The sequence below is a fragment of the Panthera pardus genome, unplaced genomic scaffold (genome assembly GCF_024362965.1).
Source record: "Panthera pardus isolate Hobbes unplaced genomic scaffold, ASM2436296v1 HiC_scaffold_16, whole genome shotgun sequence".
Lineage (NCBI taxonomy): Eukaryota > Metazoa > Chordata > Mammalia > Carnivora > Felidae > Panthera > Panthera pardus.
In genome coordinates this window covers 31,670,107-31,693,754 of record NW_026526721.1, presented here as the reverse complement: position 1 = coordinate 31,693,754, position 23,648 = coordinate 31,670,107, and the positions used below count along the sequence as shown (strand labels likewise).

The 23,648-nt window shown below is 36.5% G+C and overlaps 1 protein-coding gene across 10 annotated transcripts in view; it reads left to right on the top strand.

Annotated features, from left to right (window-relative positions):
* Positions 1-23,648, top strand: part of ROBO1 (roundabout guidance receptor 1) — a 1,122,944-nt gene that overhangs the window by 1,097,296 nt on the left and 2,000 nt on the right. For 9 of the 10 annotated variants that reach the window (XM_053903216.1, XM_053903212.1, XM_053903215.1 and 6 more), the window contains 4 exons: positions 6,013-6,419; positions 9,504-9,656; positions 16,810-17,118; positions 22,528-22,724. In XM_053903216.1, the coding sequence (XP_053759191.1) occupies positions 6,013-6,419; positions 9,504-9,656; positions 16,810-17,118; positions 22,528-22,724 (1,066 nt within the window). The remainder of the gene's footprint in view (positions 1-6,012; positions 6,420-9,503; positions 9,657-16,809; positions 17,119-22,527; positions 22,725-23,648) is intronic. The other variant, XM_053903217.1, reaches the window with a different exon arrangement.

Sequence of the window (23,648 nt, the reverse complement as noted above, 5' to 3'; positions counted from 1 at the left end):
TTAAGACTTCAGTAAAGTCTTTGCAGTTTCTCATCTCTGTATATACTTACCTTGCTTTGAATTTGTGACGTGCCCATGTTATTTTATAAGCCACTCTTCACTGAATGGTGTATTTTTCCACATCAATACCTTTTTATTTAGATATTCATATTAAACAAAAGCATACTGTGATTTACTTAAACAATTCCTTAACATTGGAATTTAAGTTACATCTACATTTTTGATACAGTGCTGTAATTCTCATCTCTAGTTAAGTCTTTGAGTAACACCTCCTCTCAAACCCTTGACCTATTCAGATGCCTGCCCCATCAGCGGATGGCTTCTGTTTCTCATCATCCTGCCACCCCCCTAATGACGTACTCATTAAAGATAGATAGCTATTTCTCTACAGATTTCACTCTGAGCATCAGACCCTTATATCCAAGTACTCGTTCCTATAGATTTCAGCTGCTTAAATATCACTGAGAACAATACACATATCTCCAGCCATAAAGGCACTTTCCTACCTCCGACAGCCATTTTCTCTCGCCTGTATTACTGTAATGGTCCATAAGTGGTCTTGTTGCCTTTAGCCTTGCCCCTTCTTCAATCTAATCTTCCTGCTGCAGACTGTGCAGAGGCATTTTTCCTAAAATGCAGCACTGATCAAGTCTCTCCATTGCTTAAAATCTCTCAATGGCTTCCCATTTCCCTTAGAATAAAGGCAAGATTCCTTAATGTAGCAATCAAAGCCCTTTGTGATCTGACCCCTGCATGCCTTCCCACCCTTATTCATCACCACTCACCTCTTCTCTGTTCATGGTGCCTTCACTCTAAGTTTCTTCTAGTTCCTGGAATGATCAGTGTTCTCACCCACCTTGAGGTCTTTCCACATGCCATCCTGTTTTCCGGGAACACCATTATCCTCACTCTTTTTTGGAACTAACACTTATGTATCTTTTAGATCCAAGATTAAATGGTAGAGGCTCTCCACAGAATCTTTTTCTGATGTCCCAACTCTGAGATAGGAGCCTATTCTATGTGTTTCCACAACACCTTAGACATCCTCTGTTTGTGGATACCTTATTATCATTGCACACTTAATTAATTGTTTGTCTCCTTTACTGGATTAGAAGCCCCTTCAGGTGAAGAACAAATCTACTTATTTAGCAGAATTTCTAACATGATGCTTGACTTCCGCTTTCTATTGCCACCTAACAAACTACTCTAAAATTTAGTTACCTAAAACAACCATTTTATTTTCCTCACAATTCCATGAATCAGGAATTCAAAAAGGATTCACCTGGGCAATTCATCTCTAATCCACATGGCTTCGTTTGGTCTGTTGAGGCTGGAAGATTTACTTTGAGATCAGTTTTTTTACTCATGTGTCTGATATCTCAATACCCTGTGGCTTCTCTCTGTCTCTACCTCAGGTCTCATCTGTTACGGTCTCTTCAATCATAGACCAGGCTTCTTGTAACATGGGGATCTCAGGGTTGCGGCACTTCTTACATGACAGCAGGCTTCCAGGAAGGCAGGAAGAGGAAGTTTCCAGGCCAGTTAAAAGCCACACTCAGAACTGACACAGTTCCCTTTTGCTGTATTCCATTGGTCAAAGTGGTCACAGGGTCCACCTGGATTCAGGAGTATAGAACTAAATTCCCTCTCTGGATGGGGGAGTGGCAAGTTCTCATCCAGAAGAGCATTTGGAATGGGAGATATTGTCATGGGCATCGTTGCAAAATACACTCTGCTGTGGCCTGATATATAGTTGGCTCTATTAAGTATGTATGCCTTAAAATCATATCCATTTATGACTCGAGTATAAAGCATTCCCCAGGCTTTTTTTGCTTGTGATTCCTTTGGTCTCTGAACCTAGCAGTCCTCACTGTAATAGGGGCAGAGTGAATATTTAAAGAATGAATTCATTTTTTACTGTTATGTTTATTGATTAGGGGCATAAATAAACAGTATGATGTATATTAATAAGAAATTACTGAACTAAAACCATTATATCACTGCAACATTTAATTAAACATTTCAGACTGGCTTTAATATGGATATTGCCATTCTGGCATTCTAATGAGCTTGTAGATATTCTCTTCTTGTCTAATACTATGTAAACTAGGTGACCAACATAATAGTAATCTTTCTTCTCCCTTTTCAGACAGTAACTATGAAAATCATATAATTAAACTTATTTGTGTATACTGTTTCAAAAAGTGTTCCTACTGAGTTTACTGTAGTCGATATTTAGCAAAAAATTCTCAAGTAGAAAAAGTAATTTTCAGGTATGGGCTAAGAGATTTACCAATGTATTATTAATATAGACAAACCGGATATGATACATTTGGAAAGAAAAGACAGTAAAAAGGCAAAGGAAAATTAAATATCTTGTCTATTTACTAACTGGGTAGTGGTTAATTCTACAGAGTATTGAAGCTACAACAGTTTTAGAGAAAAGCTCAAAAGTATACATTTCCCCCTTTGTCTTTTGCCTGGTAAATTGTATGTGGTGAACTATATAAACACCTGCTTTCATAAATTAATGGCATTGTTTCCTGTCTTCTCTCGAACATGTTTATGAAGACATCATTTTTGCAGGAGCCTAGAGTATTGTGATTTGCAGTCATATACTCGTACATTATTTCAGAAGATGTTGAAACCCCTCAGGGAGAAAAATCTAGAGGGTTGAGGTTCATTTGTGGCAAGTCCCACTTGAGTGCGGCATCTTGAAATAGCTTTTTGTTTTCAAATAGAATATATTGCATATTTCAAACTGTACATGTTTATCACACATTCCCTGGGCTTGCCTTATTTACAGATGGTTTGAATAAATTTTTCTCTCTTTCCTCAGCATTTGCACAGGGATAGTAGTTAAAAGCCAGGCCTTGTTTAACATGGAGCTGCTTTTGCTGTACAAATGTGAATTATCCAAATACAACAATGCTGGCTTCCTTTCATAGTGAAATTGGCTGTTCTACATCCCTTTATTGATGGTCAGAATAGTCCCCTTTGTGCTAGAAAGTCTTACATGTCTTTAAAAAAAGAAGTTTCTTGTGGTATTTTGGATGTGCATGCTGACAAAGACTGTAAATTGACTTTTAAGTATGGTATTTTATTGCAGTCCAAATTAAACAAAGATTTTCCTCTTATGTGTACAACACAGTCCATACTGAAACAATTATCCATTTTAATCTCTTAAATAATTTCAGCTTTGGCATATTCTCCATATTTCTTTTATTGCCACACGCAGATGCATTAGAAACCACCCAGAAAAAAAAATAGCACATTAAAGAACTGTGTATGTATGTACATATATATGTGTGTGTGTAAATTATTATGTTACATATCATATGTATGTATATGTATATATGTGTATATGTGTATATATGTGTATATGTATGTAATAACATCATTCCTAGAAGGAAGGTGTTAACCTGAGAAGTGAAATGTGGGATTAAATTCTATATTTGATACGTACTAGTAGTGGGAATTTGGGCAAGGTCTTTAATTTTTCTGAATTTCAGTACCTCATCTGTAAAATGATAATAAAAGCAGTTCCGTGGAAAGCTATTGTAAGAATCAAATGAGTTGGGGCACCTGGGTGGCTCCGTCGGTTAAGAACCTGACTCTTGATTTCAGCTCAGGTCAGGATCTCACTGTTTGTGAATTTGAGGTCTGCATCAAATTCTGTGCTGACAGAATGGAGCCTGCTTGGGATTCTCTCTGTCTGTCTGTCTGTCTCTCTCCCCACTTGCCCACCCCCCCCCCCCGCCTCTCCCCTGCTCTCTCTCTCTTTCTCTCTCTTTCTCAAAATAGATAATAAACATTTTTTAAAAGAATCAAATGAGTTAGTATTATAAAATATACTTAGTTACAAAATAAGCGCTCAATAAATTAGTTATAGTATTTTAATGATCATTTATTTTTAATGCTCTCTATTTGTGTTAACACAACATGTTGATTGAAGTGTCTCAATTCAGTGAATTAAAAAGCACAAAACATTTTTCTTTGAGCCTCTGCCATCTCACCCTCAAAACTGTGCTTTATTGAACTTCCTTTATTTCACTATAGTAGGTCCCTTAGATTTTGACCAGATCCTTTATGACTTTGTTTGTTTGCTTTTTTTTTAATTTATTTAAGGCCCAATCCTATTTTTTTTTAATTTTTATTCCAGTATAGGTAACACACAGTGTTATATTAGTTTCAGGTGTACAATATAGGGGTACAGCAGTTCTTTACATTACTCAGCACTCATCACCTACGAGTGCCCTCCTTAATCCCCATCACCTATTTCACCAATCCCCCACCCACCTCCCCTTTGCTAACCATCTGTTTGCTCAGCGTCTGTTAAGAGCCTGTTTTTTGGTTTGAATCTTTTTTTTCCTTTAGTCATTTTTTTTGTTTCTTTTTTTTTCTTAAATTCCAATTCTGTTCATTTTACAACTATAATCGCGCACTCCCAGACATCCTTTGCAGATAGTATCTGTCTGTGGTTATGGTGGCATGGAGTGACAGGGCATTCCCTGCTTTTAACCACTTTCATCCTCCTCCCTCTTCAGGATCCATTCTCCTACAGGTAAGGCAAGGAAGAGGGAACTTAAAAAAGGACAAGGTAGTTGAAGATCCAGTCTTCTCCTTGGTTAGCCCCGATGAGTATTTTATGTCATCTGGCTTGTGAGTATTATAAGAATGGTGAGGGAAATGGGCTTCCTCCCTGATGAAGGACTCAATCCTGGGCAGCATCTCTAGGCATTTGTAGTCCTTGAACAATTCAGCCGCATCTTTAGGTGGATTACCAGCCAGTGAAATTCATGCTGTGTCTTTCCTAGCCTCCCGAACTGTGGAGGTGACCAGATGGCACTCGATCCTCATCTTACACTCCTCTAGTGCTTATGCTCAGGTTGGCAGACTGGTGTGGAATCTATCCTCCTTACTTCTCAAAGGCACAGGATTTGAAAAAGTATTCTTATGACCCTTCCAAATGACATTGTCCCTTATGTCATCTCTTTTACCTTGCTTAGAGAGCATTGGGACTGTTGAGTAAGACACTGACTAAGCAGTCGTTCAACTAGAAATCACTAATGTCTTCCTTTTTGTCAGACACTTTTCTAAATTAGGAGTTAATCTCTGGGCATTCTCCCCCCCTCCCCCATTGGGAATAACTTCTTTCCACGAACCTTACTTCAATGAAGTCAGAACACCCTCTGTCCTCTCAGCCATCTTTGCATCTTATACTCACTGTGGGTGATGGTGTCAGATGGTGGTAGAAGGATACCTGATGTTGTTCTCCAGATCTGTGGAGAGACGACTGAAAGTAATTATTGGTAACTCTGTGAACTTAAATTGTACAATACCACTCACATTGTCCTCAGCTTTTGCCCTTAACTAATTCCAGTATATCAAGAAAATACCTGTAAGCTTTTTATTTAACAGACAGGTGGAATAATGGTGAAAGTGATAGGCTTGAAAATAGCTAATCACCTTTGGTGTATAATTAATTCAGAGAAAAAATGCTCTTGGCATGCATAGCCTTTTATTTTAATAGAATCTAAAGGAAATTGTCATATGCTGAATGTGTAATTGTTCCATCCTATGAAATTCTACTCTCTGTAGTCAGAACAGATGAGTCCATTTGCTTGGAATGGTAGGAGTGAAATGAAGAAAAGGGAAAGAAACAGGTTTATGGAGCAATCTGTTTCAGAACTGATGTCTGTTGTCTTTGGTAATAATAATCTATCAGTAGTATTCAATAAGCTTTAAGACAAGTACATAGGCATATGTTTCCAAAGAATGTTTTACTTCTCCTTCTTTAATTGAATATAATCCAAAAGATAAAACATAAGGAGACTTACAGGTAGCTGAGTATATTCTGTTACCCTTGAATTAAAAGAAAGCCCAGCTTGGTTAAATTAGCTTCACAGAAGCAAAGATCAAATCAGTGTACTCGTGAATTTCTTGGATAATGTATTTTGTGTATGTCCTAATAACGAGCTGAGCCAAACCTGTTTATTCATCTTCCTGCAGACGGCAGCCTGTGAGTCCCCCTCCACCACCACGACCGATTTCCCCACCACATACCTATGGCTACATTTCAGGACCTCTTGTCTCAGATATGGATACGGATGCTCCAGAAGAGGAAGAAGATGAAGCAGACATGGAAGTGGCCAAGATGCAGACCAGACGGCTTTTGTTACGTGGGCTTGAGCAGACCCCTGCCTCCAGTGTAGGGGACCTCGAGAGCTCTGTCACTGGGTCCATGATCAATGGCTGGGGCTCAGCCTCAGAGGAGGACAACATTTCCAGTGGACGCTCCAGTGTTAGTTCTTCCGATGGCTCCTTCTTCACCGATGCCGATTTTGCCCAGGCAGTGGCGGCAGCAGCAGAGTATGCTGGCCTCAAAGTGGCACGTCGCCAAATGCAGGATGCCGCTGGTAAGTTGTGCACTTTTCACCAAGTTGGAAAAGGAAACTCGGTATGTTTATGTCACTTGATAATTACCGCCTATGATCTTGCATCTGATGTGAAATGCAACTATTACCACTGCCTTTTATTTGCTGCCTAAGGAAACTAAGTTTCAAGAATATGACATAACTCAGTTATTCCCTTTCTCCTGACAAGACTTTTTAAATCTTCTGGTTTATTTTTATTTAATAAATCCTGTATGTGAGTGGCACTCCCTGGGAAGTTCTTGTTTTTACAAAAGTCGTAGCAGATATGTATACGGTTTCTTTAGGTTTGCCTATAGTCAGCTGAGGTTTGTGTTACACGATTTTTTTTTTTTTAAGGTGCAAAAAGCAACCAAAATAGAATTCATTGTGATAGTTCTCTTATACTGTTATCTAGGAGAAATAAATAAATTTCCAGAGGGGGAAACGCCACCATTGGAAAATGGGCTATTTGTCCTTAACTCCCATGCTCTTCATGCCCTCTCAGAAGACTACTTTAATGAGAAAGGTAGAAAGATGTGTGTAATATGCATGTATTTTCAAGCATACATGTTTCATATTTAAAGTAAATATTTTAATCTAATAACTTGGAGATAAAGTTAATCCAAACTTTTTCTGGTTTTTTTTTGTTTTCTTTTTTCATTACCAGTAGCCTGTTTACAATGATCATATATCTATCCTTACGTTTTGACCCATTTTTATTTATCTCCTACTCCCAACCTTGAGTAAATAATATGGAAAGGGAAAGAATTTAGATTTAAGCCAAACATTTATCACATAACATTTACCTCCATAGAATGTAATATATGCATATATATACATATTTTACATTCATATACACATTGTGTGTATATGAATTTCTGGTAGCCAAAAAAATACAAATATTTGAGTAAAATAATGTAGCCAGCAAAACACATTTCACAGAAATAAACAACTATCACAACATATCAGTAATTGCTATCTTGTTTTGTTGTTTTCTTTTTCTTAATTTAGTAATTATCACATAGGTACTTTGCCCTGTTCTCTTCAGATACCGGATTGGTCATTATTTTTTATCATTTATTGAATATATTCAGAGAAAATAAAGTTATTTCTATATGTTATTTATCAGGAATGTGTTGTGGGGGAAAAAAAGTCTAATAATACCTTTCGACCTTTTTTGTAGAACATGTATTTATTTCAGCCATGCTAATATTTTACGAAATTCAACCAAATTTCCCCTTTTTTCCCTCAGTAGCTACTAAATATAGTAAAATAACTATCCATACCTACCTATCCTCCTTAATAAATAACATCTAACTGTATACATAGCTTTTATTTCTTCTTATTTTTTAATCCTCTATTAAAAAAAAAAAAAGAAAGTGAAATTAAGCCTCCCAAACTACTGCTTTCAGATTGCATTAAGGGTGTGTTTCAGTTCATTAAATCAACAAAACACTGAAATAACATCAAAAATTCATCTGTAAACGACCTTATGCCTCAGGGTCTATGAGCAGTAGATGGCTTTACACAATAGAATGAAGAATGTGCTCAGTCCCAGCCCTAATTCTCTCTTTTCATGGGTATGTAACTTTAATTGTAATAGTCTCCATCATGGCTAAAGAGAGTTTGGTTTAATATTTTATTGTATTGTAATTTAGTGGCACTTCTGGTTTTCGTTTGACTCATAATTATAATGAACTAAACATGCATTGGCCTCTGCTTGTTAAAATGGTCTTTTCAAGAAGGGGTGCTGCTTTTCATATGACTTGAAGTTAATATGAATGAACAATCCAATCAAATTGCTTCTCACTTGGCCACGTTAGTGTATATTATTTAATATGCTTCAGTTAGCATTTTTAAATACATTGGTTTCACTGTATGTGGCCTGTCTATAGCCAAAAGACGTGTTGGCTAGTTCAGTTTGAAGTTTCTTGTAGTACAACAAAAAATTCCGGATTTGTGTGTCTGGAATTTCTAGAAACCAAGATAATGAAGATCAAGTATAGGGCCACGATTTCCCTTGCCATTATGGATTAAATATTTTGTGCCATTGTAATACAACATGTCTGTAAGACAGCCAGAAAATTGGAGAGGACTGAGATGTACCATGTGTAACTAGAAAATTCAGTTATCACTGGTACCTGCAAATATTAACCCCCCCCCCCAAAACAAAAAAACAAACCACCTCTACTACTACCAAAAAAAATAGAAGTTTCTGGAAGGGTCACTTTAAGTATCCAGAATCAGCAAGTAAACATCTTATCAAAGAAAAGAGCAGAAGTAATTTTAGACGAGTCTAAGTATGTGAGCTACCTTAATTTCAGGCCTCCTTAAGATAAATACCTCAGAATGTATTAAGCTATTGGGAGTCTGCCTTCAAAGAATAGCATATCTATTTAATTAAAATAAGGGAAGTATTTAGTACTGTTCATTCTTAGAATATGAATTTCTTTTTTTAAATTTTTTTAATGTGCATTTATTTTTGAGAGAGAGAGAGCACGAGCAGAGTAGGGGCAGAGAGAGAAGACAGAATCCGAAGCAGGCTCCAGGCCCTGAGCTGTCAGCACAGAGCCTGACACGGGGCTCAAACTCACGGCTATGAAACCATGACCTGAGCCGAAATAGGGCACTTAACCGACTGAGCCACCCAGGCACCCCTAGAATGCAAATTTCTTAAGGAGTCTGGCTATTCCCTTGAGAAAGCAATAGCCACTGAATATACTATGCAAAAATTTAATTAATATCTTTGTTTGCTAATAACATTTTAGTGAAATTAGTTGGAAAAATAATTGGGCTGTTTTTCTTTAATAAGTGGTATCAAGAACTTTAACAGAATAAAAGTACTACAGTTAAAAAAAAAAAAAAAAAAACACTGGCAAATGCTCTCTGCGCATTTTTTTTTTTCCAGTGGATGGGTCAAGCAAAATGACAAAAATCCTATTATTTGCTGGATTAGTTTATTTCAAGTTATTTTTAGGAAATTAGGGATGCTGCTAGTTGCACTGTTTTCCTTTTATTATTATTGTTATAATTAAAATTCATTGATGAGTTTGGCTCTGATTTTTTTCCCCTTTTTTTTCTCCTCAGGCCGCCGACATTTTCATGCATCCCAGTGCCCAAGACCCACAAGTCCTGTTTCTACAGACAGCAACATGAGTGCTGCGGTAATACAGAAGGCCAGACCAGCCAAGAAGCAAAAACACCAGCCAGGACATCTGCGCAGAGAAGCCTACACAGATGGTAAGTCCATTGAAACGCATGAAAACATCTATGAATCTCGCCTATTTTCCCTGGCTCTCTAGGACTAGAAAATGCATCCACTGGCATTAGAAATTACATTTAAAATTCATTAATGGTAAGCTGCATATTCCTTATCGAAATGCTCGACTTTGGTATCTTTGTTAAGCGTCTCTCGTACTTCTAATGATATGGTTATTTAAGAAACTAAGAATAGTGTCTACTTTCAATATTTTTAAGAGGTTATTTTTGTAGTTGCAAGCAAATAGACTTTACTGTAGCTGAAGTAAGACAGAGAAGCAGCCTTCATCACATTCACTGGTAAATCTTCCGAAATATCCTCTCTGTTTTTTTGCTTTGCTTTTGGAATTTGGCATTCAAATAGAAAACAGTAAACTTATTTGAATGTTAATTCTGGCTATAGCGGTGTTACAGTCTATTTTGTGCACCGAAGGGCAAATCGAATCATCTCCTTCATGCCTTCACATACAATATCGACTCTCACTGAAGAGGTAACGCTTGTATTCTCAAGGGAGCACAAGAGACTAATGCAAACATTGTGATGTTGTCTAGAGAAAGCCTTTAATGAAAGTGCCTCAGGTGGCCCAGCATTTATTAAACCGCCACCTTCTCGTTTTATAAACAACCCCAAGGGCTTTGTTGAAAATTCATGTAAGATAAATTCTCTCAGACTCACCCATCTTGTCAAGTTTGCTACATTTACTAAAGGGGTGGGGAAAGAAGGTGTCACAGACACTGTCCCACACCTCCTGGTCCTCTCCAACCACAATCTGATTAGGACTTTCATTACCAGTCAGCAATTTTTCAAAAAGGGCATCTTTTGCCATTATCATATGAAAGCCTAATATTATAGATCCTTATCCGAGGTTACAAGGAGGGTTTTCTGAGGCACTTTTCCCTGTGATTCCTGCCACTTGACAGAAAAATTTAATACAAAGCTCCCAGCATGATGAGCACAAGTAATTTTGCAATGAGTGGCTGTCCATGCTATTATCTGTACTTTATTCAGAGTATTTTCTCTCACTAGCATCTATCTGATATTAGACTACATTAAATACTGGCATGACACGGCACACCTGGGCCTCCTGGCTTCTGCCCAGGACTCTTTTGTCAGTGAAACTGAGCTGTCAGAATATTATCTGATTTTGAAGGGTTATTACAGTGGCTTTGTGAATGTTTGCCTCTGTGAAGGGACAAACACTAGGTGTAAATCCCCAAACTCTATCGGCAGTTTTACATTTATGGGACCCCTGTAATGGCATTTTACAAGTTTTATAGCTGTCCTATCAGTTTTTATTATCTGGGAGAGAGCGCTCCTGACTGAAAAACTGGAAAACTGGTCGAACATCAAACCTTGATATAAACATATCTACGTTAAATACATAAGGGAGAAAATCTGGCCTACAGCTTTGTGTAGCTCTTTCTACCTCATTCTTTACACTTGTTTTCAGGGACTTCTAGCGCTCAGTGATGCTTTTTTCAAAATGTTTTAAATAATGTGAACATGCCAAGTTAAAGGGCATGGTAACACAGTTACAAACTACACTATGCTTGAAAATTGTGATCTGTATTTATTGTCCCGCATTCTGTAGTACTTTTTTCAATGTGCTTAATAATTAAATATGAATTCTAACTCATCCCGGAATAGTAACTGTTAAACTGAATGATGAAACACCTAAGTTATTTTTTCAAAGTTAATTTTAGAATACCAAAGAAATACATTGAAATGGTTAAAGCCAAAACATTAATTTGAAATGTTATTTGGATTTTTCATTGTTTATTTCACAAAAGTGATTATGCAAAATTATCATGGATCTAAAGTCTTGTGGAAGCCAATAATTATTTTCCCAAAGTCATAAAAATAGATAAAATGAGGAGATATGACTAAAGTTATTTTTACAATTTTAGCTTTAACTTCCTTTCAGCATTTTGATAACCATCTGTCTCTTAGTTATGTTTATTGTACCAAAAAGTCTTGAGTTTAATTCTGGACACTTTCTGATTTGATGAAGAAAAAAATACCAAAATATGTGTGTTACTTTATGCATATCCCACAATACATATTGATTAAGTAAAATCAAGTAAATGCAAATACTTTTTTATGCATTAAATAAGAGAAATGCACATAGTCTTGTTAGCAGTGGCTATGACATGGAAACCAAAGTCATTTTCTCAGAAATTATTTTCTCAAAATACTATACTGCATTGTTTGAAGAAAAAATCATAGACTATTTCATGAAGAAACTCAGTGGCAGACACAATTTGTACAATTTATTAAGAAAGAGAAAGGGGAGGGGAAAAGAAAGAATTTAGAGTTGCCAATTGTTAAAATGTGCATTAAACAAGAGGCACATGGGTGGCTCAGTTGGTTAAGCATCAGTCTTTGGCTCGGGTCATAATCTTCCCGGTTTGTGGGTTCAAGACCCGCATCAGGCTCTGTGTTGACAGCTCAGAGCCTGGAGCCTGCTTCTGATTATGTGTCTCCCTCTCTCTCTGCCCCTTGCCCTCTCTCTGTCTCTCTCTCTCTCTCTCTCTCTCTCTCTCAAAAATAAACATTAATTTTTTTTAAATATGCATTAAACATATTCGTAAGACATGGAGGGTTTTTTTTTTAATTTTTGTTTTTTGATGATTAAAATCTTAACTATGATGGATGAGTTTGATGACTATCAATAGAATTCCTTTGTTAACTATTTTCAGAATATAGTATAATATATCAGTCTTGAGTTTGTAGTGTCTTTACTTTGTAAAATATGCTTCAAATTATGTACTTGCTTCGTAGAGCTTATGTAAACTATATATAGAAGGCTAAAGAGTGGCTGTGTCTGAGCTGATGAAGAGTAGTTTACTATGATCCTTGTCTGTCAACAGCTATATTAGTTTCTAGGGCTGACATAACAAAGTGCTATAAGCCAGTGACTTAAATGATGAAAGTTTATTTTCTCACAACTTTGGAGACTAAAAGTCCAAGATCAAGGTGTCAACAAGGGTGGTTTCTTCTGAGGCCTCTCTCCTTGGCTTGTAGATGGCCATTGTCCCCTTGTGTATTTAGTCAGTCTTCCTTCAATCTCTGTGTGTGTCCTAATCTCCTCTTCTTATAAGGAAACCAGTTAGATTGAATTAAGACCCACCCCAAGGACCTCATTTTATTTTACCTCTTTAAAGATCCTGTCTCCAAATACAGTCTCGATCTGAGGCACAAGGGGTTAAGATTTAAACATGTGAATTTTGAGGGGACACAATTCAGCCTATAGTAGCCCTTGAGCCTCCTGATGGCACACGGCACTGTGACCGTACCTTACTCTGTATGTAAATACTACACCTCTTAGAGACCCAGGGAGTACTCAGTGCACAACAGAGTACTGTATGCTATAGTCACAATGACAGGCAGAATCTATTTACTTATTTCATATTTGCTGCGTACAGGTTTAACCCAGATGAAGGGTAGGATTAAAATATATGAATATTTATCAGTCAGAGTCTTTGCAAGTTAAAGCCAAGCATAAGTGCATTTCTAGGACCTTCTAATAGATTCTTCCCACCCCCTCTTTTCAACCCTTTCGATGCATTTACATACTTGATTTAAAAACCAAATCTACATTATTTCCCTAGCCCTACTTTTCATAAATTATAAATTCACCACCCTCTTTGGAATGATGTTATTTTGACTTGATTTATCATTAATTACAAGGTCTTGGGACTTTAAGCGGTTAAGTAAATAGAGTGTTTGATCTCCATAGCGAGTTAATGCTGGCAGAACTGTCTACATGCACATGCTTTGCATATTACTTTATATACATTATGTTGGTATTTGGAAAGTATTACAGAAAGAATGATGTTTATATGATTATATAAAGAGTCTGTACATACATATAACATGCCCATGATCCTGTTTGTTACTCTTGGTATGAACTGGGTGAAAGTACTATTTATCATTTTGTGAAACATGAAGTTGTTCATACTATAATAATCCCTGCTTTGACTCAATAATCATTTTATAATACCTGAAAATTTTTATTTGGTAACCGATTTGTATAAGAAGCAAAACCTGCAAGCATTTACCTCTCATTGTCAATTAGATACAGAAGCGATTATATATAGGAAGTTAGAACTCTTAAAATTACCATTGGGTTCTCTTCTCATTTTCTACCTGTGTCATAGAGCTTCTGGAAGTAGATTGTGTCTCGAGAGTCCTGTATTCCCAAGATTTTGTATGATCTTATAATAGTGGTAATCATTAGCTTTGGTATCTGAGGAGCCCAGACATTTTATGATTTGATGATAGTGGCAGTTACTTTGTGCCAGCTTGATAGTCTGTGTTTGCAATTTGGGGTTTAAACGTGTAGCAAGGAGATGGTGCAGAAATGAGCCTGCAGGCACTCACTCCATCTGCTGCCAGGTATGCTCTCAATTAGACTTCTCTCCTTCTTTCATTGCCAGTCCCAGGCTCGGTCTGAACATAGAACCACTCTGCCTTGGGTCTCTTGGCTTTGAGCCACTAAGGACAGTCTATTTTTTAGCTCTCTCTTTTTGGTTATTTTTGCTAAACAAGTAGCAGATGAGGGAGGACTCTCATGATGGTACCTTTTTTTTTTAAGTATCATTTTTTTTTAAATCCATTAAAGTAGTGAAGAGGAAAATCAGTCACAATGGCACTGGTAATATATGTTGTAAGACAAAAAAAATGTTATTTAGTAGAATCAGGAGAAAGTTAGTACATTGGCTTTTCTCTGGCCACCATTTTAGGTAATGTTTAGAGGCTATTTATATGAAACTAGGACATAATGAGCCATGAGAACTAACAACAACAACAAAATGCAGGTAAAAGATGGACAGACCACTTTTAATAATGGAGTCCTAAGTAAAATAGCTGGTAGGAAGATGGTACCTCAAAATTTCTGTTTTCAGAAACCAATACAGTGAATTCCAATGCCTTGTTTTAGCATGTAATGTCAAAATAATATTAGTTAAGAAAAAAGTTACTTTAGGGATAAAATTAATTCTTTTTAAAAAAATATGAGAATAAGAAACACTGATTGTGTCCTAGAACTCTTAATTTGCTATTATATTAAGAATTTCTAAGAATATTTTAATATTTCTAAGAATATTTTAATATTCAAGAATTTCTCATGCTGGCATATGTAAATGATAGTCAACAGAACATTGTTCAGTAATGGTAAAACATACAGAAACAACCTAAATATTCCTCTGTACAGATTGGCTAAATAAATAATGATATACTCATAAAAGAGAGGATTATACGAAGTTTTCAAAAAAAGAGGTAGAGCTGTATGTACACATAGGGAAATGTATACAACTACACAGTTAGGTGAAAAAAATGCAGTTCTCCTTATGTCAATAAGAGAGAAAGGCTACATATTTTCACGTGGTACTTTTTGCCACCACATAGGGGTGAGTAGACTGGCACTGTACCACCAAGGTGTGGCCAATTTATATAGTCCCTGATGTGAATGATGCTCCATGGAATTATGCAACACAAATATGCCTGATTTGTGTGTCTAAATAATTTCTGGAATGATCTATACAAACATATGCAAACTGATTACTTCCACATAATCAATATTGAGTATTTGAAATGGAGATGGAGATATACGAGGGGTTGTACTTTCAAGTTCTTATGTACTTTTGATTTATTTGTAGAATGTAAATGCATATTTTTTGTTTAGAATGTTGATTTTTTTAATACTAAGCATTTAATACATGTTTTATAAACACTTTTTAGTTAATTTATTCTGTCATTTAGGTATTCCTCTTCAAATCTGAAAACATTACCATTTCTGAAGTCATGATTGAAAAAGCCATGCTGATAACTACCAAATCTCTGTATCTCTGGTCTTGACCTCTCTTGAAACTCAGATTCTATGTACAAAAACCTGTTGAACATCTCTATCTAGGTACTTCAAAGTCTCCTCCTTTTCACTTTTGTAAAACTGAACTCCTCCTCTTCCTCTGTGGGCCATCTCTTTCTCATCCCCTCCTTCCTTATCTTCAGTGAAGTTTCTGTCATCCACCTAGTCAACTATGGTGAAAATCGTAAATGTCACTTTAGATTCTGTCCTGTCCCTTCCCTGCTAGATTCCATTGATCATTAAATGATATTGATTTTTCTTTCTTAACCTTTCTCAAATACATTTCTTCATCTGAACAGCCACCAATGCAGTTACATCCTCTATCATTACTTACCTGAGCTATTACAAATTGGATTCAAACCTTTCCATGCTAAAGGCAGAACAACCTAAAACTAGAATCTCTTCATATTCTTCTAACTTTCCAACTATTATTAAGATATCTATTTCTGTTCCCTAAAATGTACATGGGGGCAAAGGTAGCACCCCTTAAAGAATGTAAATTTTCTACATATCAAATTTTTACCTACTTGTATTGTTAGGTATGTCTATAAGACTTTGAATTATATAAAAATGTGTGCATAAAGTGTGTATAAAGTGATAGGTAGATGAAATTAACTTACATTTATACCAGAGATTAGCTGGTTTAAAACCTCTGGGTGCAGATACAAAGTGCAGCAATCCCATCAATGGATGGTAGATTATAAATACAAAATAGAATGTAATAATATAAAGAATACTGAACCAGAAATTAAGAATCTAAGGGCATTGGTCCTAGCTCTGATCACATCTAGATTTGAGGTTGAAAACTTAAGGTCTGTGTGTTCAAGTTACCCTTTTTACAGAATGAGAAGGGATTTAGGCTAGATTAGAGATGGCAAATACGTCTCAACTCAAGTGCCAACCTCAATCAATTTGAAGTGGTTGTCTGAAGAGTAAGGGTATGCATTTGGGACCAGGAACATTTCGCTGAAATCAATTAAGAAGGTCTGTCATGGTTGGGGGAGAGAGAGTTTGAGCACATATGCCCATATTAGCTATCCCAAGACTAGGTAATCTTTAAGTCCCAGCTCTATGATTCACTATTTTTGTGCCATATAACAATGAGGATAGATTGAAATTGTTGATCTTCTTGTTCCTTTGTTGCCTTCAAATGTTCCAGTTCATTTAAGATGTATTACCTCACAATTTTGTGTGAATCCAATGGTAAGACTAACATTTAAGTGTAAGTGGTAGACTTTTACAGTATTTTAAATTTTTCTCTCTAGATCTTCCACCTCCTCCGGTGCCACCACCTGCTATAAAGTCACCCACTGTCCAATCCAAGGCACAGCTGGAGGTACGACCTGTAATGGCACCCAAACTACCTTCTATAGAAGCAAGAACAGACAGATCATCAGATAGAAAAGTAGGCAGCTACAAGGGGAGAGAAGTATTGGATGGAAGACAAGTTGCAGATATGAGAACAAATCCAGGTGAGACCAGAGAAGCACAGGAACAGCAAAATGATGGGAAAGGACGAGGAAACAAGGCAGCAAAACGCGACCTTCCACCAGCAAAGACTCATCTCATCCAAGGTACCGATTTATTCATACAACAAATAAATATAGATTGAACATATATTTTGTAAGTTACACTGTTAGGTTCTCGTGAGCCATATGAAAATGGATAAGATTTAGAAATTTGGTCTCTAATGGAGGAGACAAGCATGTACTCAAATAATTTTAATATAATTAAATTAAATTTGTAACATTATATAAGACTTCCTTGGAGAGGTGTCATTTGAATTGGGTTTTAAGGGAAAGCATGATTTCAACAGGTTAAACAGGGAGAAGGGGATAGCAGATAAAGGAAATAAATGGAGAAAAAACATGTAGGTGTAAAAACCTATGTTTGGGGAACTTTAATTTCCAGTTTGACCACAGAATAGGTTGCTTCGGGCCTGGCACAGATAATGAAAGATAAAACTAGAGAGGTGGTTGGGCCAGATTGGCAAGGCTGGGAATATGACTCTAGACTGTGAGGTTTATGATATAATCAGTGGTGAGCCAGCAAAGAATTTTGAGCAAGAAATGACAGAATCAGATTTTTAGAAAAAGAATTGGCAGCACTCGATAGTGAAGGAAGAGACTGGAATCTAGTAGATGAAAGTATCAGGTCACTGTAAAATATCTAGGTATAAAATAGGAAAACACTGAATTAAAATAGGTATGTGGGGAAATCAAGGAGAGAACAGCCTCCACTGGTATGTCAGAGATAGAGCCAGTAGGAATTGGTGACTAATCGAAAGTAGAAAAATAGACTGAAACTATGGAGTAAAGCAGAAGTTACTCAAATGTTAATTAGATGGCCCTGCTGACTAGTGGAATATAATTGTACTAACCAATGTAAGAAAAAACAGAAAAGATTTCTAAGGGAAAATATTTTCAATGTTGAATGGATTAAGGTGTTGACAAGAACACAGATATGAAGAAAATCAATAAGACTTTAGACAACTGAGTTTAAAGATCAGGGGGAAAGGTTGTGAGTAGAGAGTGGATTTTAGAAACAGCAACACAGAGTAAAATTGTGTGAATTACAAAGGCTAAATTATCAACAGTGATATATCGGTTAAAGCTGAGCAATCAATTCTCTGGGAGGAAAGCAGAGCAAAATCCTAATTTGTGCCCATTTACATACTTCTGTTGGGTAGTTACTCCCAAGACAGCTGGTTTCAAGCTGCTAATATGAAGTCAGTGAATGTGGAGTTGGGAAGACTTGGTTACTCTTCTTTTGCTGAGAACGTGTGAGCCAGTTTCAATGCACCAATAATCAGCAGTGATTATATTTAAAGACTAGGCACAAGAATGACTTTCTATAGTGGAAACTAAGATGGATCCACCCAGAGATATAAAATAATCAAGATCTCTAAGCCAGAGAAAATAGTGTCCTAGAAAGAATGGAGGAGGAAATTTTAAGACAGGAAGAAATCTAAAATGCCACACAGAACTGAAAGTTGGATGTCAACAGGAGGTGGGGGATGGGGAGAGAATGCCTAAGGATTTTGCAATATGTTATTTGTGGGTGGTATTAGAACTGTTTTTAGTAGAGTAGTCAGAATAGATGCCAGACTCTAAGGAGTTGTAAAGTAAATGGACATTGTGAAAGGAGGTGATGAGCCCTTTTCAGAAGGCTGGGAAGAGAAGAGGTTGGGAACAAGTTTGCCAGGAAGGCAGAATTTGTAGAAATGCTTTAGGATAGTGTATTTGAGCATTATTAGATACTAAGGAAAAGAAACCATTTAGGAGAAAGAAATATAATAAAGGGAAGATTGGTCATAGTCAGAAAAGAGTGGTAGGGTAATGAATCTGAGAAGCCTGTACAACTACTGCTGTATTTTAATAGATATGTTGTGATAAAATTAGACATCAAACTCTCATTCTTTTTATTATGGGCACCTGGTCATTAGCAATGTCCTTTCAAAATGGGAGTCAGTTTCACTCTCTTATGTGGCAGGAAGCCTGAACTCCTAATCTAGGCATGTACTCAGCAACAAAGTGATGAGTGGGGGTGGACACCCCCACTATATGAGCACAAAGTACTTGGTGTTATTACCACAATCCAAAGTTTGAAAAACTTAGCTTGCTTGTTATCAGTTAAGCAAAATGTGATCTGACTCTGACTCTTTGATCTATTCTATACTCCAAGTAGTGACTTACAAATACAATGTCATGACATAAATTATGAAGTTTATATGTGGCCTGAAAGTATAAACCAATTTGCTGCTACAAGTAAGCTTCCTCCAAAGCAGGTGGGATTTTTCAGGGAAAAAAAAAAAAAAACAACTTACAAACCTGGAAAGATATTGGTGTATACAGAATTAGAACAAAGAGATGGAATTATTTTATCAATCTTTAGACTTTTAATAAGTTGTCCTTTGTGTTATAAAAATATTTCTAACTAAAGAACTATTGCTGGAACTATTAATCTAGAAACAAGGGACCCTATTTCATGGAGAGCACTGAGTTACACTGACCAGATTATTATTTTATGTCTTGCTTTCCCAAATTCTGATTTGAACCATAACTCTGTGTATATGTGTCATTAAATGATTGTTTCTATGCATTGCTATAATTTTCACCTTCATAATTCAGTTGACATTATTTAAAATGAAAGAGGCACCCTGATTTACATGTGTAATGAATGGTCATTTTTTAATTAAAGAGAGTGGTCTTCTAGACTTGAATGACTGATTGTTTTGCTGACATTTACCTCAATTAGTTCAATTTATTTCTACATATATCAAACATCCACTGTGGTATAAAGCATTGTACTGGTCTTGAGATTTATGTGTAAGTATGAACCTTGACCTCAAGAAGCTTACAGTCAGAGTTGGAGACAGGTTATCTGTAGATTCACAGACATATTCATATTTGGTATAACGTTTATGATGCTGTGATACTTGAGAGTCCAGAGAAGGGACAGTTAGCCCAGTCTTGTGGGGACGTGAGGTAGAAAACGACTTCTTGATCTTTCCTGGTGGAAATAACACATAAGCTGAGTGACCGGGGTGGGTGGAGTTTTACTTGAGTAAGAAGAGTGAATAGATTGTTCTGGCAGAGAAACTCAGCATGAAAAGCTTTGAGGTACATTAAGAAGATTATAAATTCAGTGTGACTAAATAGTAAATGTGGTCAAAGAGGAAGCTCTTGAGGTAAATGTAAGTTTAAGTCATAGAGTGCCTGTAGTTCCTATAAGAAGGCAGCTGAGTGAATATGTTTTAGAGAGGAATAGCTCAAGACACAGAGATCTATTGGAAGATATCTGCAACACCTGGACAAGAGATGTGGAGAATATAAACCAGGCGATAGGAACAGAGATGAGTGAGTGGGAAAATTCAACATTAACATTTTTTTGTGTTAAAAGTCAGGCTCACCTGTGTACATTTGAATGTGAGGAAAAGGTACATTGAAAGAGTGCCGGAAGGTTGCTGGAAGGCAGGGAACACTCTAAAATAATTTCAGTTTTCTGTGTTTGTTTTCTTAATAATTAGTGTTGTCATTAACTATATTAGAGAATCCAGAAGAGAAGAAAGGAGTGGACATGATGAAGTCAATGTTCAACATAGTGAGTTTGAGGGACGCTTAAGAGGAAGTATTCAACATAATTCAAAAATTGGAAATATAAATTAATGATTTATCATAATAAAATAGTAATTAAATCCACTCATTCACTCAAAACTATTTATCAATGACCTATTATATGTCAAGTTGAGAGTATATCAAAACACAAAACCCAGAAAAATACCTGCCCCCGTGACAGTTACATTCTAGAAAAGGTTACAATTTGTGAGAATGGATGAAATTACCCAGAGTGAGTGGGGAAAAAAATGTATATGTATACACTAGGGTAAAAGTAGAAATTTGCAGGGCATCAACATGTATGAGGCACTCTATAGGAAGAGCCCATAGAAAACTGTCCAGGAAGGAAGAGAACTAGAAGCTGGGAATAGTGATGTTTAAATTGATAGTGGTTTCCAGATGAAGGCAGCGAGAAGTCCAGAGACATAAGGGCTGAAACATGATTAGCATTTTCAAAGTCAACAGTGAGTTTTCTCTTTCATAGTGGTAATGTGGGCATGCATAGATTTCAGTGCGATCCAGAGTAAATGGGAGTTGCATCTACCACTATTGAGTCTAAATTCAAGAAGCTTTGTTGAGGATTAAGGACAGAAAGAAGCTATTGTTTCATGTAGAGCACAGGCTTAACAGGAAAGTTTTTAGCAAAAGACAGATTTTATATTGTAGATTGACAAAAATTACAGTCAATGGAGAGAAGAAGATTGGTAAAACAGGGACAGAAGATGCAGGTCACAGGAGTCCAAGTGCTATGAGGCAAGGATGCAGGAACAGTGGTCTTCATGGACTGTGAGACCCCAGCAAGTCAGAACCTGGATGATGGGTAGAAGTTGTAATGAGTAGAATGGATGGAGAAAGGTGCCATCAAGGAGGACTAAACAGGTGACATTAGTAGAGTGGTTGACCTTCCCAGGAAGAGAATGTTTTGTGCAAAGGTCAGGGAGTATTGCTTCGAACTGGTGCTAGTTGGGATAAGAGGCAAACCTTCCTCATTCTACTGGAGAGAGCTTGTGTGGAAACCTCAGGGGAAATCAGATTGCATTCAGGCAGCGTGGACAGTAGAAGCATTTGGAGGGGGAGGGGAAATGAATATAGAAGAGTTGGTTTTTCATGTGTTTGGTGTCCAAAGAGTGGAGGGAACAGGCTTTAGAGAGAAGTGAGCAACTGGTGGAGGCATCAATACAAGCAGCACCAAATTTAAAGCAGTAAGAAGATAGAAATTCAGAAGATGGTGTTTAATTAGAGTGGCTTGTGTTTTGAGCTAGCAATGTGGCAAACTTCTGAGATTCAAGGTTCTACAATGTAAATACAATGTTAAGATGGAGGTTGTCTCGAAAGTGAACCTGGGCTTGATTCTGTTTTGGTAGTTTGAGGAAACTGGGCTTTGTTTTTATCAGTGCCTGAAAATGATCTTTCATAATTTGCATAGAGATTTCATTATCTCCTCTGTTTTTATAGCAACACTAGGGGCTCCTCTGGGTATACATATTATTAATACTTTTTTTAGAAAAGTGGAAACTAAGGCCTAAAATAATTGGATATCACATAGTGAAGGAGAGAACTGGAAGCTCTGTCTGATTCTAGCTTTGGTTTACCTCTTTTAATGAATTTGGTCCCAAGTGAGTTTGAGGTAGTCAGGAGCTTGTGAGTGAAACCAACCTGAATGCCAACCACTACCAGGAAGACAAGACTTGTTATTTTCATTTTCATGACAATGCTGCTTTTCAGTTATTGTTATAAAATATCCTCACTTACTCCTCAAAAACACTGGTGCTTCCCCATTCAAAATTACAGACATAAGTGATGATACATTATACAATGAAAATGCATAATGGTGTTCATATGCACTTACTATATTTCATTACACAGAGGATATTCTACCTTACTGTAGACCTACTTTTCCAACATCAAACAATCCCAGAGATCCTAGTTCTTCAAGCTCAATGTCATCAAGAGGATCAGGAAGCAGACAAAGAGAACAAGCAAATGTAGGTCGAAGAAATATTGCAGAAATGCAGGTTCTTGGAGGATATGAAAGAGGAGAAGATGATAATGAAGAATTAGAGGTATCTATAATTTTCTCCAAGTTTCTCAGCATTATGCTAGTTATTAAATCAGCCTCAAATTTAGAAATATGTATCAGGCCACAGAAATGTTTCTGTTTTACCACAAATGCCAATGTTAGTGATACCAGAGACTAAACTTCTGTGAATTTAATGATTTTCTTGAAATGCATTCCAATGTTTTAAATGGTGATAACGGTTTCTTTTTGGATCTAGAGGTCATGTTCATCTGCAGATATTCATATAAGAAGTTTATATGGCAAACATGTTGTTAGGAAATAAGAACTATTTCTCTAGATAATATATTGTATAGTACTGTATTGTAGTAGGTTGTAAAAACCAGTAAGGTGACAGAGTTATAAGGATGTAAATGAGAGTGCTTAGCCTGTGTTATCTGCCGCCCTAGTAATCACTGGGGTTAATCTAACTGGTTGGACCAACTATCTTCCACCTTAATTCTTCTGCCAATGAGAACATGATCCTTGACATTAACCTTCCCAGAAGAGAACACTCTTTGAGTCAAATATATACTCCTTTGTTGGAATTTATAGATAGCAATACAAGATAGAATTGGCAATAAGTCAAAATAAACCAACTTTTAAGACCATGTTTCCTCCATTTAATAATAATAATAAACAAGTTGAGGACAAATTTCTCTTCTTACAAATATATTTAAACCCAAGTAGATTGTTAAATGAACGTTCATCTTAAACTTTTGAGAATAGAAGATGAAAAATTTTAAGGCATAATATCTAATTGAATTTCCTATAATACCCAAAACATTTTGATTTTGAATTTTGGAATAAGAAGATTTTCTTCTTGCAGTTGTTGTGATGAGAAGCTGTTTTATAAGTTGTGCTTGTCTTTTTAAGGAGAAGAACTTTTCTGGGGGACAAAAAGTTACCAAAAATAACTCTAATACTTAAA